This window comes from Procambarus clarkii, chromosome 48 (genome assembly GCF_040958095.1).
Source record: "Procambarus clarkii isolate CNS0578487 chromosome 48, FALCON_Pclarkii_2.0, whole genome shotgun sequence".
Classification (NCBI taxonomy): Eukaryota; Metazoa; Arthropoda; class Malacostraca; order Decapoda; family Cambaridae; genus Procambarus; species Procambarus clarkii.
In genome coordinates this window covers 24,231,976-24,256,089 of record NC_091197.1, presented here as the reverse complement: position 1 = coordinate 24,256,089, position 24,114 = coordinate 24,231,976, and the positions used below count along the sequence as shown (strand labels likewise).

Here is a 24,114-nt window from a genome sequence, read left to right as displayed (position 1 = left end):
GAGGCAGGCAGCCAGACAGGCTTGCAGGCTGGGAAGGAGGCAGGCAGGCTTGCAGGCTGGGAAGGAGGCAGGCAGGCAGGCAGGCAGGCTTGCAGGCTGGGAAGGAGGCAGGCAGGCTTGCAGGCTGGGAAGGAGGCAGGCAGGCAGGCAGGCAGGCAGGCAGGCAGGCTTGCAGGCTGGGAAGGAGGCAGGCAGGCAGGCTTGCAGGCTGGGAAGGAGGCAGGCAGGCAGGCAGGCTTGCAGGCTGGGAAGGAGGCAGGCAGGCAGGCAGGTTTGCAGGCTGGGAAGGAGGCAGGCAGGCAGGCTTGCAGGCTGGGAAGGAGGCAGGCAGGCAGGAAGCGATATATGGGTGTTGAAGTGAACCATGAACCACGTGACCTTTGAGTGTGTGTGTGTGTGTGTGTGTATGGGTTTGGGGTGGGGGGAGAGGGGGAGGTGTATCGGTGGTGGGGGAGGGACCGGCTGACTCCGTAAGCCTAACCACACTCCACAGACCTGTGACCCAGATTTGTTTCTTAAATGTACAGTACATCATTGTATATTTTAGGCAGGATGTTCCTGCAGGCTGGCAGGAAACATCCAGAGGATGTTTGCCAGACGTCTTAATAATCAGTTAGGAACAATTAAGGACTTTTATAAAGCGGATCAGGACTTCACTTATTGGTGAGTACAAACAAAACACAGTCGCATTTACGCTATGAACCTGTCGATTTTTTCCCCTAGAGTTTTTTTCGTGAATTTTTTCGGAAAAATTTATTTTTACATTTCTAGTTTATTTTTTCCCCTCTATTTCTCGTATACGAACTTACATGTTAACCGACGGGTCTCGTCCCCAAGGGGTTCGGAAACCAAGTGGTGCTCTGTATACTACTCCAGTGTCATCAGTCGCATTCTTTTTGCCTACCAGGGACCACGAGCCAGAACCTCGCCCTGTATGGAGCAACACTTGGCAAAATGGAATTTAATGTGAATAAATGCCACATTATGTAATGTAGAATAGGAGAAAATAGGCCCCATTCAATCTACAAATTATGTGAAAAGCTTTAACCACTGTACTGCGTACACCGTGCTATCATGGGAAAAGGGGGTGTGCACACAAGCATATTACATTTGTTAGTACTATACTGTATATCATAAGATTCAAAACTTCCATGGGTACATGGGGCTCACATCCTGGTCCTCAGGACTCCAGTAAACTGACACCATATTGAAAAAAAAAAACAGTGTTGAATGTAACTACAGAAAATTAAAAGAGGGACTTACCCAGGAGGCGGCCGCCACTCACACCTCAACTCGAAGTTGAGACAATTGGTTGCAACCTGTGACCCAAAGAGAGACACACCCCACTAGGACCAGGAACATAAACGAGGTAATGGGCGACCAGAACCCTGTTCGACCTTCAAAACCCTCGTGCCTGTATGTCAGGTCAAGAAGTATTGCCATAAATGGCATAATGCAGCAAATTTGCAAACGTCATGGACATGAGCATAGAACGCATGCTGGCTGGACTGAATAACCCTGCGTACGACCTGGGAGACCCGAGCCCTGGAACAGAAAAGAAGGAAAACCGGGTCAACCCAAAGCGTGTCCCCAGGTACCGAGACTGTGGCATACAGACAGCGTCTAAGAGCCGCAACTAGACACAATACATGATGAACCACCGGCCGAACCAACCAAGCATCAACCACCCAAGGACCCCTCCGGAAAGATGCCGTCTTGTTTTTTGCCAGAACAGAAGGAGAAGGCTGCAAATGAACAAACCTACCACCAGGACCGAAAAAGCAGAAACACCTGCGCCGGAGGAGAGCATGAAGCTCTCCGACCCAACCCCCAGAGGCCAATGCCAACAAGAAAAGAGCCTTATCAAAACAATCCTGAACCGAAGGGGCCACCACAAACCGGGAAGAGAGAAAGACAGCACCTGGTCCAACAACCAGAATGGCTCAGGCGACGCATGACCAGCAGGCTGAAGTCGAGATAACAGCCTGCAACCCCTTCGACCCAAAGCGACACACGCCCGACTAGGCCCAGGAACATTCACGAGGAAGTGTGCAGCCAGGACCCTGTTCGACCGTCAAAAGCCCTGTGCCCGATTGTCAGCCCAGGACATGTTACTGAAGACGGCAGCAAGTGCAGCAAACTTATGAACGTCATGGGCACGGGGATCGACCGCAGGCTGGCTAGACCGAATAACCCTGTGGACAACCTGAGAGACCCGAACCCGGGAACAGAGAAGAAGGGAAACCGGATCAACCCAAAGCACATTCCCGGCCACAGAGGCTGTGGCGTGCAAATAACAACGGAGAACTGCAACTGGACACAATGCATGATGCACCCCCAGCCTGACCAACCAAGCATCAACAACCCTAGGACCCCTTTGGAATGCAGCGGTCTCATTCTTCGCCAGAAAAGGAGATGGTTGCAAACGAATAAACCTATCACCTTGACCAAAAGAGCAGAAACCCCTGCGCTAGAGGAGAGCATGAAGCTCCCCGATCCGACCCCCCAGAGACTAATCCAACAAGAAAAGAGCTTTGGAAAAAAAGCCTGAACAGAAGGGGCCATAACAAACTGAGGAGAAGATAGATAAGAAAGGACCCTTACAAAGTAAAGGTGGGAAGATACATCTCATATGTACAAAGTAAAAGGGGAAAGATACATATGTACAAAGGGAAAAGACATCCTTTGATTACAAAATAAGAGGGACAGGACATATTCTGTGAGTACAAAGTAAGGGGGGAGGGGGAAAAAACACATCCTGAGAGTACAAAAGGGAAAAGGCACATCATGATAAAAAGATAAAAATATAAATAAATAGTTAAACAAAATGTGGACAAGAACCTGGGAAGGACAAAATAAAAAATAGTGGCATCTTCTGGGAACATGTGTACATGAATAATGAAAGAAAGGAAAGATGGGTAATGTGATCAGTGGGTATTTTTAGTGAATTAATATCAGGATGATAATCCATGAAGAAATTAGATGTATAGAGTAATTTTAAAATTCTGAAGGGTGGAATTATTGTGAGATACAAATGTGAATACACTTAGTTTTGTTGGTGCAAGAAAGTAAGATTTACTACTAGAAGATAAAGGTTGTGACATAGGCAAGAAAGTAAGATTTACTACGAGAAGATAAAGATTGTGACATAGGCAAGAAAGTAAGATTTACTACTAGAAGACAAAGGTTGTGACATAGGCAAGAGAGTAAGATTTACTACTAGAAGACAAAGGTTGTGACATAGGCAAGAGAGTAAGATTTACTACTAGAAGACAAAGGTTGTGACATAGGCAAGGGATCAGTGGCTAAGTTAAAATGCGTAAAAAGCAGCAAAAGTAAATTAAATATTGTACAGTATGTGGAGAAATTACAGTATTGTATTCTGTATTAATAAATTGGAGATAAAGGAATAAGATGATTGTATATTTATCAAAGATGTTTGAAAAGTGTCATTGTATCACTGTACAAAGAGCCAACATTGAAGTGCATGCATGCCATTTACGAAGCTGAAGGGATAACTAGAAACTATACAGGATGGTTGGAATGGAGGAATGTTTTCAAGTCCAGCAAAAAGTCATATGAATGCAGTTACAACAACATAACTGCAAGTTAGCTTGTATCTGCAGGCACTAGCAATGCTCTCTTCTGACATGGTAGGGATTCTTAATCATCTTATACATTTGTCATCCAATACATTGGTCTTCCTCTAACAATCTTTTCTGCCAGGAGTCGTCACAGATGCTGCCTCGTCAAACCGGTTCTCACACACATGAACTCTAGTCCTGGCTTTATTGTTGTTGATTCTTGCCTTTCTCAGTACACACTTCTGCATTCTAGTGTTGTAGTCTTCTTAACAAAGGTCATCTAACTTAGCTTTAGCCCCTCTAGGATCTCTTCTCTCTCTTCTGTTGCTATCTTCTTTATTGTTATTTCACCACTTTATTTTCACCGCTAGGCCTTCTGCAGTTTTCATTATACTGAACCTATTAACTCCTATGGCATACTTCTTACCTTCTCACCTCTCGCCTCACAATCTTATCGTATATATTGACTTTCTCTACCACCAATCTTTCTGTACGACTTGACGTTGGTCCAGGACATAGCAAAAGGTCGTCACTTCCTTCATTTTCCGATGTGTGGGTTGGGTGTTTAACCCTTCAGCTGCACGAATCATACAGAGTCATGCCGTGTCTGACCCCATGCCTCGGTCCACCAGCTCACAGCACCACCATGAAGCTTATGCCTACAGCATCACTTAATTATGAAGAAATAAGGAACTGCAGTTATTTTGCAATAATAGTGTTAGAGAAGATCCCGACTGTGATAAAGACTATGTACAAGGTTCAGATATCATTAATCTAATCATATAACCATGCTCATTGTTGACGACCTGAACATTATGTCATGAGACGTCATTATTCTCATATCCTTGTCGTCTTGGCCGCGATGTTGGGTGACTTGGTATGCTTCACCTGTCCCTGTTATGCCTGGCTGACATCAGCCGTCTTGTGTTGCCCGAGCTGGTTTTAGCGGTCTGTCTAATTACCTAAAGCTATCCAAAGTCACTCAAAACCACCCAAAGCTTCCTGGCATTACGTTAGTAATGAATAAATATGATATATTTACTCATTATAATGTTGGTGCTGAATGTAGAACATGGAAAAACATATTTTTACTCTGAAAAAGTATCATTTCATAACAAAAAATAAACGAAAATAAGCTGCTGGTGAGGCCAAAGCAAGTCAAAGGTCCAAGCGGCAATGTTGTGGAGCGACTTATCCAAGACACACTGTTGAGTACAGGTTATATTAACTTTAGCTTGGATAGATTAGGTTTAGTTAGGTTAGGTTAGGTTTTGTTAGGTTATGTTTTGTTAGCTTCTGTTTGGGTAGGTAGGTTAGGTTTGGTAGGTACAGGAGGCTGATATGCCAGCAAATATTCTTTAGGCAATAATGTGACTTGGATAAGTCGCTCCACAACATTGTCGCTTGGACCGTCGACTTACTTTGACGTCACCAGCAGCTTATTTTCGTCTAATTTCGTTATGAAATGATACTTTTTCAGAGTAAAAATATGTTTTTCCATGTTCTACATTCAGTACCAACATTATAATGAGTAAATATATCATATTTATTCATTACTAACGTAATGCCAGGAAGTTTTGGGTGGCTTTGATTGGCTTTGGGTAATTAGACAGACCCGGTTTTAGTGTTGACTGTCTGTTGCTTCCAGCTATTGTTGCCTGTTTTTCCAATTCTGGACACAACATTTTGGACTAGTTTTTCAGGGACCGTTAATACAAGAGAAGTTATCATGGAGGTCAAGAGATAGACAACAATTTTAATGTAAAAACATAAATGCACTACAACTGGGAAACTAAATAAACCACATGGCATACCTGTGTTTGACGTCCAACAGGGATCCTCCTTTTAGCAATCTCTATAAATTACAAATGAACATCATTTTCTTTAAAATGTAAACGTGTGGGCACTAAAGGAGCCGTATGTCACACCTGTGTTTGATGATGTCCAGCAGAGATCCGCCACCTAGCAGCTTCAGCACCAACCACAGCTCCTCCTTCACTACGAATGATGTGTAATACGTTACCACATTCTCATGGTGACAAAGAGACATCGCTTGGATTTCCTTCTGCAGAAGGAATATCAGTAATTTATATTAATAATATTATTTAAAATTATTGTATATAAAATATAATAAAAAACAAGCACCGATTGTAATGAAATGGTAATTACTGGGGTGGCCCTGAAGGCTCCCTGAATCTCTCATAGACTGATCAGTGCCATACTACAAGGTACCGTCAGTGGAAGAGATATATTGGCCTACCAGGGACCACTATCACAACCTGGTCCCCTCAGAGAATTGCAGGGAGCAATGGCATATGAGCACTTCACATTTAAAGTTAATCATAATTGCCAATAACTTGTAAAATATAGGTATGAATATGTGTATAAATACACACACACACACACCATGTATTTATTCACACTAATTTATATATACGCCTAAATATAAGCCTAAATTTTATAACTGGACACAACACGCATTTTGCCAGAAATATATAATGGCAATCCCTCATTTGCTGCTGATCAAATTTCAGTGGCTCCTAGTATGACCGCCCTGCTCGTTCATACACCGGAGGATGATGTTGCAAGATATGGTCCTCATATTTTTACTAAGGCCCTAGAAGAAAAGTGAGGGACTCAGAATTATTTTCAAACATGGGGGATTGTTACTAAAGCCTGAGGAAGCAACTGTGAGCCCCATGCCTGTGCAAGACTTTTAAAATCTTTTCCCTACTACTTCATATGATGGGAGGCACAGGCGGAGCACAATTAGGTACCCCAATCGTATGATGTAATGCACAGCTGAAGGGTTAAGGATGAGGACCACCCCAAGCAAGGAAGCCTCCTAACAGGAGAGTATCCAGAACACCCAAGGAAAGACAACCCTGTGCTTATGCAGCTCCAAGTACACTAAACTCCTGGCTCACACACCCCTGCATAAACAGCCTCAAAGGTAAAACACTACTTTATAAAACAGAAGACTAGAGCCGGAGTGACTAGGACAGCCACCAAGCACCATCAGAATAGAACCTATTGTGATGGGGCCTGGCTCACCCGGCTCCCCCCCCCCTCCTCCCCCAAAATGAGAGGGGAGGTGAGACAAAATTACCAAAATTTTGGTGGTTTGTTTTTATTGTTGGGGAGTTCTTTTGATGATTTTTGAGGCAGCCGTCTCGTTTTAACCATGCAGTTGTTTGATTTGTTTTGCCTAACTTTCTGGGTGCCTTTCCTGGTGATGACAATTATGATTAACTTTAAATGTAAAGTGTTCATAGGTCATGTTCCCTAAACACACTGAGAGGGGCCGGGTTTTGGCTCGTGATCCCCCCAGGAGGCCAATAGAACTCTGCGACTGATGGCACCTTGTAGTATGGCACTCATTAGTGTGTGATACCTTCAGGGAGCCAACAGGACTCCATACCCAAGCATGAGCGTCACAAGCATATGACACCTGGACGCAAGAATCCTACAAAGAAATCAGATAAAATGTAAAGGTTTTAACTTCAAAATTATACTTTTCTGTGGGGAGCTCCTACAGCTCTCTGGAGCTATCAGGCTAATGTGTGATATATTAGACTGGGGCATTAGTCTATGGAGTTCAACCTACTGGGGACCACGAGCCAGAACTGGTCCCCCTCAGAGAGGTTTCAGAGAGCAATGGCCCTGGAAAACCCCCCTGTGGTTGGGGTTTTTCCTTATCTGCCATCAACTGGGATTAGGCACCCACAAATGTAGGCATAACAAAACAAATCCCACATGGTGAGAAAAGGACAACAAAAAACAAAAAAAAAGAGGCAGACGTCCCTTTAACTCCAAGGAAACAAGCAAACACCAGACTCCACTTTCGCGCCGCTTGTCCGCTCAGCCCTCCCCTCCCCAGCTACCTAGCACTCCAGTTCCTTAGGTAACGTGTTACATTACAGAGGTAATGTAACCTCTGCAGTGTTGTTGTGTGTGGGTGGCCAGGTGTCCTCATCAGTACCGAAGATGCATGACCTTAGGGGCATCCTTCCTTAGGCGCCCTATGAGTACTGCCCTTACGTGATAGGGTTGCCTTCCCTGGTGCATTTGGGACGCCATTTCCGTAGGGGTTTTTGCTGCTCGGCATTTACCCCACCCTTGGGGCCAGCTGGAGTTTTGTGGCCCTTGTTTGGCCTTGGGTATGGAGTGGTATTGTGCTGGTTAGGGCATTAATGTGTTGAGCAGCCTGTCTACCTATGCAGCGGCCAGTTCCTGTTGCCTCTGGGGACGTCGTAGTTTTGCGGGGGTTTTCTTTTGTTTTTTTGTGGTGGTGGACAGCTCTGCCCCGGAGCATCTGTTGCGGGTTTCCAGGGCTTTGGGGGGGGGGGGGAACCCACTAGCAGTTCTGGGGCTGTCTGCCCCTGCTTGCGTTTTCTGCCTTCTGGGCGGGGTTTTTTTGTCCCTCTTGTCTACTTTATTATTCCGCATTTGCTGGCGTGGTTTCAGATTTCTTGCATTAGCCACGTCTCCTTTTCTTATGGTGACCATTTTTTTTTCTGCGGGGTCGCTTTCCCGCCTGGCCACCAGGGCGGCACTGCGGTTTGTTTGCTTACATGTCCCTGGAAGTATGAGCTTGCATTTTGGGGGATTTTTTTTCGCCTTCGCCGAAGGTTTTATCCTCCCATTGCCGTTTCTCTGTTTTGTTCTTTCTTCTAAGGAGTTCTGCCTTTCTTCTGTTCCTCTGGGAACATTTGGGCGTTCGTTTTTTCATACAGTTTTGTGTTTTCTGTCTATGTCTTGGTCTGGGCCCTGGGGTTTGGGCCCAGTGTCCCAGGTTGTTTGCTATGCTTGCTCCTCATGCCTTTTAGTCACTCTTGTTTTCAGTCTGTTTCTGGCTGTTTCACAAGGGGTACAGTATTGGTGATATGTTTATGTGTTTTGCCCTTCCTCTCTGTGGTGCATTTCTGCTGGCAAATGTGGTGGTTTGGGCTTCCCCCGGGTTTGATTCCGGAATCCTTTGGACTTTTCGGTTTCATTCCAGAGCTTTTCTTCCTCTCAGGTCCCCTTTGGAGGTTCTGGAGGCCCTTGGTTACCTCTTGTGCGCCCCAGGTCTTCCTCTTCTGGAGTTCCGGGGTCTTCCTGGCTTGCAGACTAAGCTCTTCTTGGATCATGGACCGTGTTTCGTGATCGTGCTGGGGCTTCGGCTTTTGTTGTCGAGGTGGGCCTTTGATGCAGATTTTGTGCTAGTGCATCCTCCGGTGCCTTCATTTCTGGCCAGAGGCGGTGCTCACTCTGCTTGCCAGTCGGCTTCTTGCCTTTTTCTTTTTCTTTTTTCTTTCCAAATTTTTTGTTTTCTCTCAGAGGGGGCACCGGTCCGGTCGCTGTTAACAGGGCGATGAGGGGGGGGGGGGAGAGGCAGCTCGGTCTGTTTGCTCACGCTTGGTCCCATGATCCGTGGGCATTTTTGGCTCTGTCATCCGGCCTATGGTGGCGTTAGGTGGCTGTTACTTCTTTGGGGGATTCGGGGCTGGTGGGGCAGGCTTCTTTCCTTGCGCTTCGTCAGGTCATCATGGAGTGGGTATGCTTGGGTGTGGTCGGAACGACCCCCTCCCTCAGGTGGGTTTCCCGCCTGTTTCCAGTGCCAAAATGGGACTGTGAATCTGAGGTTCTTTCTGAACTTGTCCTGTCTGAACCCCTGGATTCCTTGCCCCTCCTTTCAGATGGCCACTCTGTCTCGGGTCCTGCTTCTTTTGGAACCAGATGTGAGGATAATGTCCCTGGATCTCATAGACGTGTATTGGCACATTCCGATTTGTCTGAGGTTCACAGACTGGTTAGGTCTCGTGGTGGGGGCATCAGGCTTACTGCTTTCGTTGCCTTTAGGCTTGAATCTGGTACCTTCCGTATTCGCACATCTCAACCAGTTCATGGTGACTTGTCTATGTCTGTTAGGGGTTCGAATCCTGGTCTACCTCGATGACTGGCTGGTGTGGGCTCTCAATCGGTCCGCTTGTTTGCTTGCCAGGGGTCTGGTTCTTTCCCAGCTCACCGGGTTCGGGTTCCTGGTGAACTTTAGGAAGTCCAGTCTGGTTCCGTCCCAGGTTCGGACCTGGCTGGGTCTTGTTTGCGACTCTTGAACCGCTTCCATGTATTCACCTAGTTGTGCTTGCGGGGGTTGAGCTCTGGCTCTTTCAGTCCGCCTCTCAACTGTCAATCAACTTTTTTTTTTTTCACACACGTACACACACCCAGGAAGCAACCCAAAGCAGCTGTCTAACTCCCAGGTACCTATTTACTGCTAGGAAACTGGGGCATCAGGGTGAAAGAAACTCTGCCCATTTGTTTCTGCCGGTGCCGGGGATCGAACCAGGACCCTTAGGACTACAAACCCGAGCACTGTCCACTCAGCCACCAGCCCCATGTCTCTCCCTCCGGAAGCGCTGCTGAGATTGCAGCCCCGCCTTCGGCTTTTCTGAGGGGGATTCTGGGTCTCTCGGCGGTTGCTGCGTTGCCAACTTCTTCTTCTGGGTTTCCGGAATTCAGTGCCATGGCGCCTACCTGAGCCCTCGCTCTATGTGTTCACGGACACATCGTCTCTTGGCTGGGGCTTTGTGACCAGTGCTCGCAAGGCCAGCCAATGGCTATGGGGGTTCGTCCTACTGTCTGGCTTACAGAACGGTGTGGGAGTTCACGGCGGTTTGGATGTAGCTTCGGAGGGTTCGGGTTGCTCGAGGTTCGACCATCTGGCTCCATTTGGACTCTTTTCCGGTGGTTCATTGCCTGAACAACGAGGGTTCTCTTTGGTCCTTGCCTCTTTGGGGCTGGCCTCTTCGAGTAGCTCGTCTGCTGGATTCTCGGGTTTGGCTCTCCATGCGGTTCATATTCGGGAAGTGTCCAATGTCCTGGCGGATGGTCTGTCTCGGTTCATTCCACTGTTCACAGAATGGACGGTCGATGCCGATTCCTTCCGTTGGCTCTGCCGGACATACAAACTCCTGAACGTGGACCTTTTCGCATCCCTGTGGTCTCAGCATCTCCCGATCTATCTAGCGACCTTTCCCAACTGCGAGGCTGTCGCTGTGGACGCCTTTTGGCAGGACTGGCTGAAGTGGGGTTACCTGTTTACCTGTACCCCTTCCGCCCCGGTCCAGGTGTTGCTTCGGGTTCTGGCTCGGTTGGAGTCCTACCAAGAAAGAGTAGTCTTCATGGACCCTTTGTGGCTGGCCCAGCCTTTGTTCCAGGCGCTGCTTGTTCGGTGTGCAAACCTGGGACATTTTCCACAATTCCGCCTCTCCAGCAGGTCGGATCGGATCGGACCGGACCGGTATGAGGCTGGTTCAGTCTTCTCCCCCGCTCTTCGCATCTGGTCTTTTTGACGAGGGTTTATCACCATTTGTATGGTGATCAGGTGGTTTCGTTCATGGTGTCCCACCTGAGAGATTCATCTCGGCGACAGTATGAAGTTTCCTGGCGTTCTTTCCACCATATCCTCTCTCTTTGTAGGTTGTCTTCTATTTTTGATCAGGTTTTCTTGTCCTTTCCATCTTGGCATTTTCAGGACTATCATTTAATACTTAATAATGCTGTCACCTTGTATCATGCGGAGCTGGCGGAGCCGCTCCAGCTTGCATTCGGGGTAGATGTCACTTCTGCCTCGTTTTGTAAACTTTCTTGTTCTTTGTTTCACCTCTGGCCTGCTCATGGTTGTTTCACCTCCGGCCTGCTCATGTGTTGCCTGAGCCGTTCTGGTCCTTGGACAGGGTGCTCTCTTCTCTTTCCTCTCCTCGGTTTGTGGTGGCCCCTTCGGTTCAAGATTGTTTTTCCAAGGCTTTCTATTGGCAATGGCTTCTGGGGGGTCAAGTTGATGAGCTTCATGCTCTCTTCCGGCGCAAGGGTTTTCTGCTCTTTCAGTCCTGGTGTCGGTTTGTTCAGCCACAGCCTTCTCCTTCTTTTCTGGCAAAGATCGAGACAGCTGCTTTCCGGGGGGTCCTTGGGTCATTGATGTTTGGTTGGTCAGGCTGTGGGTAATTATCTAATTGCAGTTACAGGATGAGAGCTATGCTCGTGGTGTTCCATCATCCCAGCACATCATGGGTGCATCATGTGTTGTGTTCAGTTGCGTCTCTTCGCCATTATCTGCGTGCTTCGGCTTCGGTGACTGGGGATGCGCTTTGGGTTGATCCGGTTTCCCTCGTTCCCTGTTCCAGGGCTCAGGTCTCCCAGGTCATTGGCAGGGTTATTAAGTCTAGCCAGCCTGCAGTCTATCCTCTTGCCCATGACGTTAGGAATTTGGCTGCTTCGGCTGCCGTGTTTGCCAACATGTCTAAGGTTGATATTTGGGCACGGGGATTTTGTAGGTCTAACAGAGTCCTGGCAGCCCATTCTTTGGTTAACGTTCCTGCTCCTGGGTGTTCCTGTGTTGCTTTGGGTCACAGGTTGCAGCCAGTTGTCTTGACTTTGCGTGTGTGATGGGTGCCTCCTGGGCAAGTCCCTCTTTTCCTTATCTTTGAGTATGTATCTCCAGGGAACTGTCGGGGTTCCCCACAGAAAACCAGCATTGAATGTAATGAAACGCAATTTTCTGAGTGAGACCCGGAGGCTCCCTGGCAACCCTCCCTCCCTCTGGTCGGTGGTTTTTCACGTTATTTGATGCTTAGCTTCCGAACAAGAGTGCTAGGGTGCCAACGTGGGGAGGGGAGGGCTCCACGGACAAGCGGCACGGGAGTGGTGTGTGACATTTGCTTGTCTGCTTGTTTCCTTGGGATTGGAGAGAGTTCTACCTCTCTTTTTCATTTTTATTGTCCTTTTCTTACTATGTGGGGTTCGTTTTGTTATGCCTACCTTTCTGGGTGCCTAACCCTGGTCAATGGTAGCTAAAGAAAACCCTCAACCACAGGAGGGCTTTCCAGAGCCATTGCTCCCTGAAACCTCTCCGAGAGCTAGCCCGATAGCTCCAGGGAGCCTCTGGGGCTCACCCAGACAATGACATTTCATGACATTCAATGCTGGTTCTATGAATAACTTGGAAAGAAGATGAATAGATTACAGTTCAATATTGCTTTCTGAGGGGAGCCCCGTCGGCTCCCTGGAGCTATCTATTCCAGGCTGATATGCTAATGTCAGACTTTGGCATCAGTCATGTGTATGGAGTTCTTAGGCCTACCGGGGACCACGGCCAGAACCGGGCCCCCTCAGAGAGGCAAGGGGAGCAATGGCCTATAGAAGCCCCCGTGTGGTTGGAAGCATTCTATGTCTGCCATCGACTGGAACAGGCACCCAGAAAGGTAAGCGCCTCAAAACAAATCCCTATTCTGGTTAAAATTGCTACCAAAAGCTGAACTAGTGGATAGAACTTCCCAACCGAAAACAAGCAAACTAGTGTGACGTCACACACCGCCGCGCCGCTGTCTGCGCAGCTCCCCCCTCCCTGGGAGGGGGAAGGGGGAGCCCCAGACCCTCCACGCCGGCTACCCACACCTCAGTTCTTGAGGCTGATGCTATAGGCGATGGTCGTGTGCTCTGGCTCCGGAGTCGCTACTGCACTGTGCTTTGCGTGTGGTGTTGGTTTTGTGGGTGCGAGAGCCAGGAGTTATCTTCAGTACTCGGGCTGCATGCGCCTAGGGCTGCCTTCCCTAGGTGCCCTGTAAGTACTGCCCTTGGGGCTTGGGGCCACCTTCCACAGGCTCCTCGGGGTCTGCCTCTGCTGGTCCGTTTTACCTTTCAGTTTTTCGGCCGCCTGTTGGGCTCTTGGGTGTTCTGTTCTCCCTTGTTACCGGCAGGTAAGAGGCAGTTTGCACTGGTAGGGGCACAGGGTGCTGCACAGCTTGTATTCCCGACATCGCGGCCGGCTCTGTTCCTTGGGGTTCGCTGTCCTCTTGCGGGGTTTTGTTTTTCTTTTTGTTTTTGCCTGGTGGGGGGTTCTGTCATTTTATTCAGTTTGTTTTTGCCCTTCCACTGTTCTCCTCGGTGGCGCCCCCTGCTAGGTCCCCGTGAGTGTACACGTCCCTGGGGTTCAGCTATAGAAGTTTGTTTGGTAGTTTTGGGCGCCGGTTTGCAGCACCCTGCCTGGGACTACCTGAGCGCGAGTCCTCTTAAAGTAAATGCTCAGGACCTAGGGGGCGTGTGGGTCCGATGGATGTGACCTCGGAGTCCCCACTCGCTGTGTGCGAGTTTGAGGGTTGCTCGGTCCCCTTGTCTCAGGGTGACCCTCATTGTTTTTGCCTCTGCCACGCTGCCTGTTGGGTCGGTGATACTTTCGACCCCGAGTCCTGTGAGTGTTGCTGCTTGCTTGTGACTCAATTTACCCAATCCTCTGATGATTCTATTCGGGTACAGGCGGCGCATGCGTTGCAGTCTAGGTTTCGTCTGTTGCAACACGCTCGGTTGGTTACTCACCCGGATGCCCCGGGGCTGCCCCGCTTTGCTTTTCGAGACCCGGACTTGGGGGGTGGGGGTCGCTTCAATCCTGGTTCAGTCCGCACCTCCTCGTCCTTCCCCTTCAGTTCGTTCTGGTCCCCCCCCCCCTCCCTGCTTCCGGCCCCGAAGCGTCTGAGGGTTTCAGGGTCGGAGCAGGGGTTACTTGATCTTGAGACTCGGGCAGCTTCGGGGGGTGCCCCTTCCGGGGGGGCGGCAGAGGCATTCGAGTCTTGTCTCCCGGCCGAAGCTTCTGGATCTGACCAGTGGCCCCCCCCCCTCCTCCAGCTTTTCCGGCTGCTCCGTCCTTGTCTTGTGGGGTCGGGGCTTGGGGAGAGGACTTGGCCTCTTGTCCTGTGATGAAGGACCTCGAGGCTGGGGAGGGGCTGACTTGGGGGCCTTGGGCCCCGCTGGACCCCGCCTGGGTTTTTCTTCCCTCTGAGCGGGGCTTATTGTTACAAGGAGTGGGGTTTTCTTTTCCCCCCCTCTGCGTACGAGTTGGATTTGGTGTCAGCCCCTCCCCGGGTTCGGTTCCGTGTTCCCCCGGGTACGTCGATTCCGTCCTTCCGGAGGTTTTCGGCTTATCGCATCCAACCTGGTGTGGTACGAGCGGCCTTTGCAGCTTACTTCCTGCATGACCCGGATTATGCCTCAGAAATGGATCCATCCGAATTCAGGTTTGGGACTTCGTTCCCTTTCTGGCTCCATTACGAGGTTCCGGAGTCGTCCTGGCTAGCAGACTGCCCCTTGTTTGTTCTGGATTCCTGGCATTTCTTCTGTCGTTCCCGCACGCAGGAGTGGCGGGAAGCTTCCACGGTGCTTCAGGTTTTCCTGAACTTGAAGGTGAGCTTGAGTACCTGAATGAGTGCTTGTTTGCCCCTACCCTTCCCCGCGATGTGGGCGTTATTCAGCTCCATGTACAGGTTCCCACCCTTTCGGCGACACTCGTTGCGGAGGACTTGCGCTCCCGGGGCCTTTTGGCTACGGCCTTGCGGTTCTTTTCCCTCCTGGAGCTGTCTTCGGATTGGCTCGTGGAGGATGTGAGGACGTTTGGGTCCGTCCCGGAGTCCAGCACCTTGTCCTCGGCTGGGCGTTCGTCAGCTGCCTTGTTGAAGCTGTTCACGCCGATTTTGCGGGATGTGGTTTCCCCTGTTTTATGCTTCCCGCCTCGCGTGTCGGCAGACAGTGCTGGGTTCCTCCGTGGAATCTGCTTGGGCTCTGGCTCTTAGGCGTTCTTCACCTTTTTGTCCTCTTCTGTTTGAGGAGTCGGCCGTGACGCAGTTTATTCAGGCGGCGTTGGCGGCTTGTCGTCCGATGTCGGACTTGTTGGTTTTCCGGGGGTCCCGGGGTGGGTCTTCCCGGAAAGGTCGTGCCAGGGCTCTGGGTTCCTCTCATCGTGGTAGGCCTCTGGAGTCAGGTTCGGGTTTGGCTCCTCCTGCGGACCCTCTCTCGTCTGGTCGGCGCGGTGTTCGCTATGTGCGGGGTTCTGGGTCTCGTAAGGGTCGCCGGCCCTTTCGCGGTTTACCCCATTGACGGGGCGATGGAGGGGCGGCTTGCACTGTTCGCCCGCGCCTGGTCCCACGATTCATGGGTCGTGTCTCGCGGCCTGCAGTGGCGTTGGGTGGCACCTCTTCCCCTTGGGGGGGTCGGGGCTGGCAGGGCAGGTTACGCTCTGTCGAGTCGTCTTGGAATGGGTATGCTTGGGCGTCGTCGAAACGGCATCGTCCCTCAGATGGGTTTCCCGTCTGTTTCTGGTTCCGAAACGGGACTGCGCGGACCTGAGGTTCGGCTCCTCTTGGAGCCGGGAGCTTGGATGGTGTCCCTGGACCTCCGGGACACTTATTGGCATGTCCTGATTCATCCACGGTTCAGGGACTGGCTCGGTTTTGTTGTGGGGCGTCTGAGTTACCGCTTTCGTTGTCTCCCGTTCGGGTTGAACCTGGCACCTTGCGTGTTCACACGCCTTACACGGGTTGTGGTGGCTCGTTTGCGTCTCCTAGGTTACCTGGTTGATGGGGTTCTGGGAGTTCTTCTACTCCCCAAGCCCGGCCCGAGGCCAGGCTTGACTTGTGAGAGTTTGGTCCACTAGGCTGTTGCTTGGAGCGGCCCGCAGGCCCACATACCCACCACAGCCCGGTTGGTCCGGCACTCCTTGGAGGAATAAATCTAGTTTCCTCTTGAAAATGTCCACGGTTGTTCCGGCAATATTTCTTATGCTTGCTGGGAGGACGTTGAACAACCGCGGACCTCTGATGTTTATACAGTGTTCTCTGATTGTGCCTATGGCACCTCTGCTCTTCACTGGTTCTATTCTACATTTTCTTCCATATCGTTCACTCCAGTACATTGTTATTTTACTGTGTAGATTTGGTACTTGGCCCTCCAGTATCTTCCAGGTGTATATTATTTGATATCTCTCTCGTCTTCTTTCTAGTGAGTACATTTGGAGGGCTTTGAGACGATCCCAATAATTTAGGTGCTTTATTGCGTCTATGCGTGCCGTATATGTTCTCTGTATTCCCTCTATTTCAGCAATCTCTCCTGCTCTGAAGGGGGAAGTGAGTACTGAGCAGTACTCAAGACGGGACAACACAAGTGACTTGAAGAGTACAACCATTGTAATGGGATCCCTGGATTTGAAAGTTCTCGTAATCCATCCTATCATTTTTCTGGCTGTCGCAATATTTGCTTGGTTATGCTCCTTAAACGTTAGGTCGTCAGACATTATTATTCCCAAATCCTTTACATGCTGTTTTCCTACTATGGGTACATTTGATTGTGTTTTGTACTCTGTATTATGTTTAAGGTCCTCATTTTTACCGTACCTGAGTACCTGGAATTTATCACTGTTAAACATCATGTTATTTTTTGATGCCCAGTCGAAAACTTTATTAATATCAGCTTGAAGTTTTTCAATGTCCTCAGCCGAGGTAATTTTCATACTGATATTTGTGTCATCTGCAAAAGATGATACGAAGCTGTGACTTGTATTTTTGTCTATATCTGATATGAGAATAAGGAAAAGCAGCGGTGCAAGGACTGTACCCTGAGGTACAGAGCTTTTAACTGCACTTGGACTAGATTTTATATGGTTGACCGTTACTCGCTGAGTCCTGTTTGACAGAAAACTGAGTATCCAGCGTCCTACTTTACCGGTTATTCCCATTGACTTCATTTTGTGTGCTATCACGCCATGGTCACATTTATCGAAAGCCTTTGCGAAGTCCGTGTATATCACATCAGCATTCTGTTTTTCTTCTAATGCCTCAGTGACTTTGTCGTAGTGCTCAAGTAGCTGTGAGAGGCACGATCTTCCCGCTCGAAATCCATGTTGGCCTGGGTTGTGAAGGTCATTGGTCTCCATGAAATTGGTGACCTGACTCCTAATCACTCTCTCAAATACTTTTATGATGTGCGATGTTAGTGCAACTGGTCTATAACTGAACTGGTGTTCGGGTGTTGGCCTACCTCGACGACTGGCTGGTTTGGGCTCCCAGCCGGTCAGCTTGCTTGCTAGCCAGGGATTTGGTTCTTTCCCAGCTCGCCGAGTTCGGGTTCTTGGTGAACTGGAGGAAGTCCCATCTGGTTTCCTCTCAGGTTCGGACTTGGCTGGGTCTCGTCTGGGACACTCGAACCGCCTCCTTGTCTCTCCCTCCGGAGTCTCTCCTGCGGCTGCGGTCCAGCCTTTGTCTGTTTCTGGAGGGCCCTCGGGTCACCCGGCGGTTGCTCGAGGGGCTGCGCGAGAGCCTGAACTTCGCGATGGTGGTCTACCCGCCGGGTCGGGTTTGGCTTCGACAGCTGTTCTGGTTCCTTCGGGGTTCCCCCTTCCGCCTCTCTCGCGATCGCAGAGTTCGACCCCCGGGGGCCTTGCGTCGGTTGCTGCGTCACCGGCTTCCTCTTCGGGTTTTTCGGGGCTCAGTTCCTTGGCGCCTACCCGAGCCCTCGCTAGATGTGTACACGGATGCGTCGTCTCTCGGCTGGGGTTTTGTGACCAGTGCTCACCAGGCCGGCCAGGGGCGTTGGGATCCGTCCTTCCGTCGAGCTCACAGCACGGTGCGGGAGTTCGCGGCAGTGTGGTTTGCTCTGGGGAGGATTCGGGTGGCTGGCCCGCGGATCGACGATTCGGCTCCATTCGTACTGCTCTCCGGTGGTTCATTGCCTGAACCGCGGGGGTTCGATGCGGTCCTTGTCTCTTTGGGGTTGGTCGCTTCGGGTGATTCGTCTGCTGAGTTCTCGGGGTTTGGCTCTCCTGGCGGTTCACGTACGGGGCGTGTCCAACATCTTGGCCGACGCCCTGTCTCGCTTCGTTCCCCTCTCCACCCAAAGAGAGGTCTTGGTCTGATATTCGGGCGCGGGGATTTTGGCGGTCGAACAGGGTCCTGGCTACTCGTTACCTTGTGAATGTCCCTGGGCCCCGTCGGGCCTGTGTTGCTTTGGGTCGGCAGTTGGAGCCAGTTGTGTCGGCTTCGAGTTGAGGAGTGAGCGACGACCGCCTCCCGGGTAAGTCCCTCTTTTTCCGTCTGTGGGTAGTTAGCTCCAGGGAGCCGACGGGGCTCCCCCCAGAAAACCAGCGTTGAATGTAATGAAACGCCATTTTCTGGGCGAGTCCCGGAGGCTCCCCGGCATCCCTCCCTCCCTCCGGTCGGCGGTTTTTCGCGTTTTTGACATCCAGCCTCAAGAACTGAGGTGTGGGTAGCTGGGCGTGGAGGGTCTGGGGTTCCCCTTCCCCCTCCCGGGGAGGGGGGAGCTGCGCAGACAGCGGCGCGGCGGTGTGTGACGTCACACTAGTTTGCTTGTTTTCGGTTGGGGAGTTCTATCCACTAGTTCGGCTTTTGGTAGCAATTTTAACCAGAATAGGGGTTTGTTTTCAGGCGCTTACGTTTCTGGGTGCCTGTTCCGGTCGATGGCAGACATAGAACGCTTCCAACCACACTGGGGCTTCTATAGGCCATTGCTCCCCTTGCCTCTCTGAGGGGGCCCGGTTCTGGCCGTGGTCCCCGGTAGGCCTAAGAACTCCATACACATGACTGATGCGAAAGTCTGACATTAGCATATCAGCCTGGAATAGCTCCGGGGAGCCTCCGGAACTCACCCAGAAAATGGCGTTTCATTACATTCAACGCTGGTTTTTTACATTCATCTATCTCTACTCTCATTTCATAACAGAGAAGTATATACTTGTGCAATGGTGGTCATGCATTAGTCAATTTCTCTCTCTTCTTTTCTTTTCTGTTCAACTAATTAATGTAGTTCTTACTTTTTTATAATAACTAATAACCTTATGAATACAATCTTAAGGAAGTCTGTATTACTCACCAATAATTCATCCATACTCGTATTCCATTTTTCGAGGTTTATTCTCTTGATGGCACATTTTTCGCTGCGAGGAATACATAGCGCAGAGTGTACAACTGCTGTGGCTCCAATACCTGCATCAAAGTAGACATATCTAAGTGGTAGAATGGAAGTCTTGTGCTGCTACACAATACTGGTACCAACACAAAACCAACCTACGTACTGTACTTAAGATAACAAAGATAAAAAGTAATGAATCAACTTGCTAAGACCTCTGTGGTGACAAACAAATTTCTCAACAAATGTATGCTAAAATCTCAACTGAGTACAATGTAAGGAGAATATACTAATGACTAAAGGTGATGGAAAATGAAACTTTTAAGGAGGAAAGGTTTGATGTGCCAGATCCATGCAAGGAGGATGCCAGAATGAGAAATGGAATGGAATATGGCTTGAGAGTGAGAGAAAACCAAAAAAGTACACTTATAATAAATTAACAGTGCCCAATACCAGTTATCATGAGGATAAATTAAAGACTTTTCGAGAGGTAGTTCAAAGTGCTTGAATTTTAAATTCAATTCTGTCATTGTGGAGGCAGACATGAGATAAATTTTTAGTTAGTTCAGGAGAGTGATATTTATTAATTGAAATATTTACAAGAATTACATGATGGTATACACAGTGTCCCAGAAAATAATAGTTGTAATTTGAAAGAGACTTGTAATGAAACTAAATAATGTTCAGGTAGGTATTACTTATACATTACCGTTCATAATTTTAACGACAACGATATACAAAGAAGACATGTGACTGAAGAATAGGTAGAAACTTAACAAGATGCTTGTGGAATGATGCATATCATTGTATGTGGTGCAAATGCAAGAGAAACAAAGAATTACACTTCATAGTTCTGTTACAAGTGTTATGGAATCTTACGTACAATGTAAAATATCCCCCCCTAATGCAGACAAGTCAAAGTGACAAGATGAGTTGGGGGAAAGAAAAATGTTGATTCTGTGGATATAAAATGAAGGAGAATGTGGAAAAAAGGGAGTTTGACGAGAGTAAGGGACAGGCTTGTGAAAAATTATTTAGCCTAAGCAAAACAAAAACTAGCATGAAACTGCTAGAAAAGTAAACAAAGTTTACTTTTAAACAAAGTTTTTGCTGAGTAAGCGTAAAAACAAAAATGTGTATACTCTTTTTACTCTCCTTACCTTAGTTCTTGAGCTACGTATTTCATTTTCGTACCAACGTGTTCGCAATAAAATTCTCTAGAAGAACATCAGTAAAAAAGTCACGAAACGTATAGGGATACCAGCACCAAATAAATAACTACGAAGATGACTCGCCGTGAGCGCCCAACAGCAACAAAATGTTTTTACTCTTGGGATTGTTATCACCTCCACACTTGTCCTACAGCGTTAATTTTGGTATCAATGGACTCGCAATGAAATTCCCAACACGGTGATATGAATATAAGAGGAGAATAATGATTGCGGCCCGCCCGCAAGAGTGTGGGAAGTGGTGAAATTGTTACCCGGTATCGGTGACGGGACGACGCACGGCGCTTTGAAAGTTTATACTTATTTCACTCTCATGACATTAATTTTCTATGTACGTCATTCATTTTTGTGTCAATGTGTTCGCAATAGAATGTTCTATGAGCCCGTAGGTAAAAAAGATCAACAAAGCGTAAGATAGAATAGCGCCAAATATAAAACAACGCTGGAACATATCAGTGAGCGTCAAACACACACGAAATGTTTTTACTTTTGTTATGTTTGTCAAGTTTATACTTGTTGCACACAGTTATTTTTGGTTGTACATTGATCGGAATAAAATTCCCTAAACAGACATATGCATATAATACATGATATGGGGGATGCATTACCAGTATAAACGGTTAAGTCACCCACCTGCAACCCGTTTGGGACATAATACCATTTGATCGAAGTGGTCCACACCTTTCATGAACTTATTGTACCATGCAGCCTAGTGGTGAGAAAGAGAGCCTCATGGCGCGCAGTTTGAAACAAACTCAAAGTAAATCGGATAAAAATTGAATTTTATACAAATATTTTAAAAGAGGACATAACTTTATGTCCACTATGCGTTAGCGGTTAGCGAAACAGGACTCCTCGGTGAGTCCGGTTAGCGCGAAAGTGTTAAATATCAAAATAGGGAAGAATGTTAACTGCTAGTAAAGAAATACACAATTGGTAGAGGGGAAAGATACAGGTGTGGCTGTGATGCAGAAATAATGAAATGCAACAAGAAAAGGGAATAAAATTGGTGTGAAGAATTTGACATAAAGAATGAGAAAATAGCACAGGTACTGTACAAATATAGCAGGAAAAAAAGTGAAATGAAAAGCCTCTTCCTGAAAACTTATGAGAACAAATATAAATCACCAGGCCCTTAATGAGCATCTTTAAGGCTGAAGAAACCATTGCCAAGTGAAAAACGTATAAAGCGGGACAAGGTGGTGCTCAGAAAGGAGCACTTTATTTGACTCAACAAAATTATTTCTGTGCAAGACACCCCTCGGTAGCTTCACTAGCCTCCTTCCCTCGGTGCTATTACACAATGTGAAATAGAACCAATATAGGAGTACTTACCCTAGCCAACATCTAGACCCTTACATGTTCAGGTATTACTAATATACTTATAGACTCTAGAGTCTAGATGGCCCCTAAAACCTCTAGGCTAGCATTTCTCAACATTTTGTACCAATGTGGAATCCTTGAAATAATTTTCATGTCTCAAGAAACCCAGTTTAGGTTGCTGCAAGCACATTGCAGCAACCTAAACCTAACATGCAACGCCTGAGCCGCCTGCACCCGGATAATGTCAACAGTGGATTAGGTGAATGGAGTCAAACAAGTAACTATGCTCGTAGGACTCCGGGCCGAAGGTGTCACCGACCCAACAGGCAGCATGACGAAGGCAAAAGCAACGAGCGTCACCCTGAGACAAGGGGACAGCGCAACCCTCAAACTCCCACAAGGCGAGAGGATGGATGCGATTCAGGAGTCGCATCCTGAGTCGCATCCATCGGACCCCTTGCGCTCCCGCGGGATTTCCCAGGGCCCTTAAACTGTTTTTGCTAAAGGTAAGCCCAGGCAGGGTACTGCTAACCGGCGCCCAAGTCTACCAAACAAACTTCTAAAACTGAACCCCTGGGATGTGTCCACTCACGGGGGGCCTAGCAGTAGGTACCACTGAAAAACAAGAGGTCATGACCCTAATATGACAGGGGGCAGGGGAACAAAAGCAGACAACCCCATTAGGCACAAACAAAAATGAGAAGAAAAACTTGGCAGGAGGACAACGTACCCAGAAGGAACAGAGCCAGCTGCTGTAATAGATGAAAACTAGCTGCGCAGTACCCCGTGCCCCTACCACTGCAAAAACTACTACTTACCCAAAGGTAAACAAGGGAGGAGTAAACCGAGTAAACCCCCCAACACACCCAGGGCGGTCAATCACCAAGCAGTAAAAGACCAACAGAGGTAGACCCAAGGTGATTTTTGGAAGATAACCCTAAGCCCCAAGGGCAGTACTTACAGGGCACTCAGGGAAGGAAACCCTAAGCACATGCAGCCAGAGTACCTGTGAATATTACTCCCAGCTCACACGCCAACATAAGAGCAGTACTGGACACAAGGCACAGCACAACAAGAGAGAATCTGGAACTGGAGCCACACGACGACCGAGCTACAATCACATTAGACGAGAACTGAAGGGTGGATCGCTGGCATGGTGGGTCTGGGGCTCCCCTTTCCCCTCCCGGGGTGGGGGAAGCTGCGCAGACATCCGGCACGGTACGTGTGACGTCATGCTGGTTTGCTCGTTTTCAATTGGGGAAATTCTGTTCACTTGTTAATCTATTTTAGTTGTTTTAACCAGAATAGGAGTTTGTTTTGACGTGCTTACCTTTCTGGGGTGCCTGGCCCGGTCAATGGCAAACATAGAATGCTCCAAACCCCATGTGCATTTCTATAGGCCATTGCTCCTCGTGCCTCTCTGAGGGGGCCAGGTTCTGGCTCGTGGTCCCCGATACATCTAAAACTCCATTCACACTGACTGATGCCAAAGTCTAACGATATATGTATCAGCCTGGATAGCTCCAGGGAGCCGAAGGAGCTCCCCCTCAGAAATTGATGTAAGAAAACTGAAAAGAGTACAGATATACACATTTTAGCGTGGTCGCTCGCCCACGTGAAACGCTGGGCCTACCTTGAGGTAGGCTGGGGTGCGCACGCCGGGAACACAAAAGTGTTAAATACATGGATGACAAAATTAAAAAAAAAAGTCGCAACCTTTGTGAGACCAAAATTGGAATATGCTGCAGATATATGGTGCCCATATCTCAAGAAGCATATCAATAAACTGGAAAAGGTGCAAAGACATGCAATTAAATGGCTTCCGCAACTGAAAAACAAGAGCTATGAGGAAAGTTAGCGATATTAAATATGTCAAAGCTAGACGATAGAAGAAAAATAGGTGATATGATCACTACATACAAAATAGTAACAAGAATTGACAAAATAGACAGAGAAGAATTTTTGAAAACTGCAACTTCAAGAATAAGAGGACACTAAGGAAACAAAGTTGCCAAAAAAATATTAGAATGTTCATTTCTGCAAACAGTGTTAGATGGTTGGACCAAGTTAAGTGAGAAGGTGGTGGAGAACTACTAACAGCCAAAACTGTTAGTAGTTTCAAAGTGCACATGACAAAGAACGGTGAGAAGACAGGACACCATGAGCGTAGCTTTAATCCTGTAACTAAACTTAGGTACTGTAATTACATACTAAGACACACTAGGCCTCTTATCTCGTGAGTCATTAAAAGT

General features: G+C 48.3%; 1 protein-coding gene across 7 annotated transcripts in view; it reads right to left on the bottom strand.

Moving 5' to 3' along the window:
* The window catches only part of LOC123764814 (oxidative stress responsive kinase frayed), a 257,836-nt gene that overhangs the window by 137,986 nt on the left and 95,736 nt on the right, over positions 1-24,114 (bottom strand). For all 7 annotated transcript variants that reach the window (XM_069302652.1, XM_069302650.1, XM_069302651.1 and 4 more), the window contains exons 3-4: positions 19,275-19,387; positions 5,513-5,649 (exon numbers count right to left, since the gene is read on the bottom strand). In XM_069302652.1, coding sequence (XP_069158753.1) covers positions 5,513-5,649; positions 19,275-19,387 — 250 coding nt within the window. The remainder of the gene's footprint in view (positions 1-5,512; positions 5,650-19,274; positions 19,388-24,114) is intronic.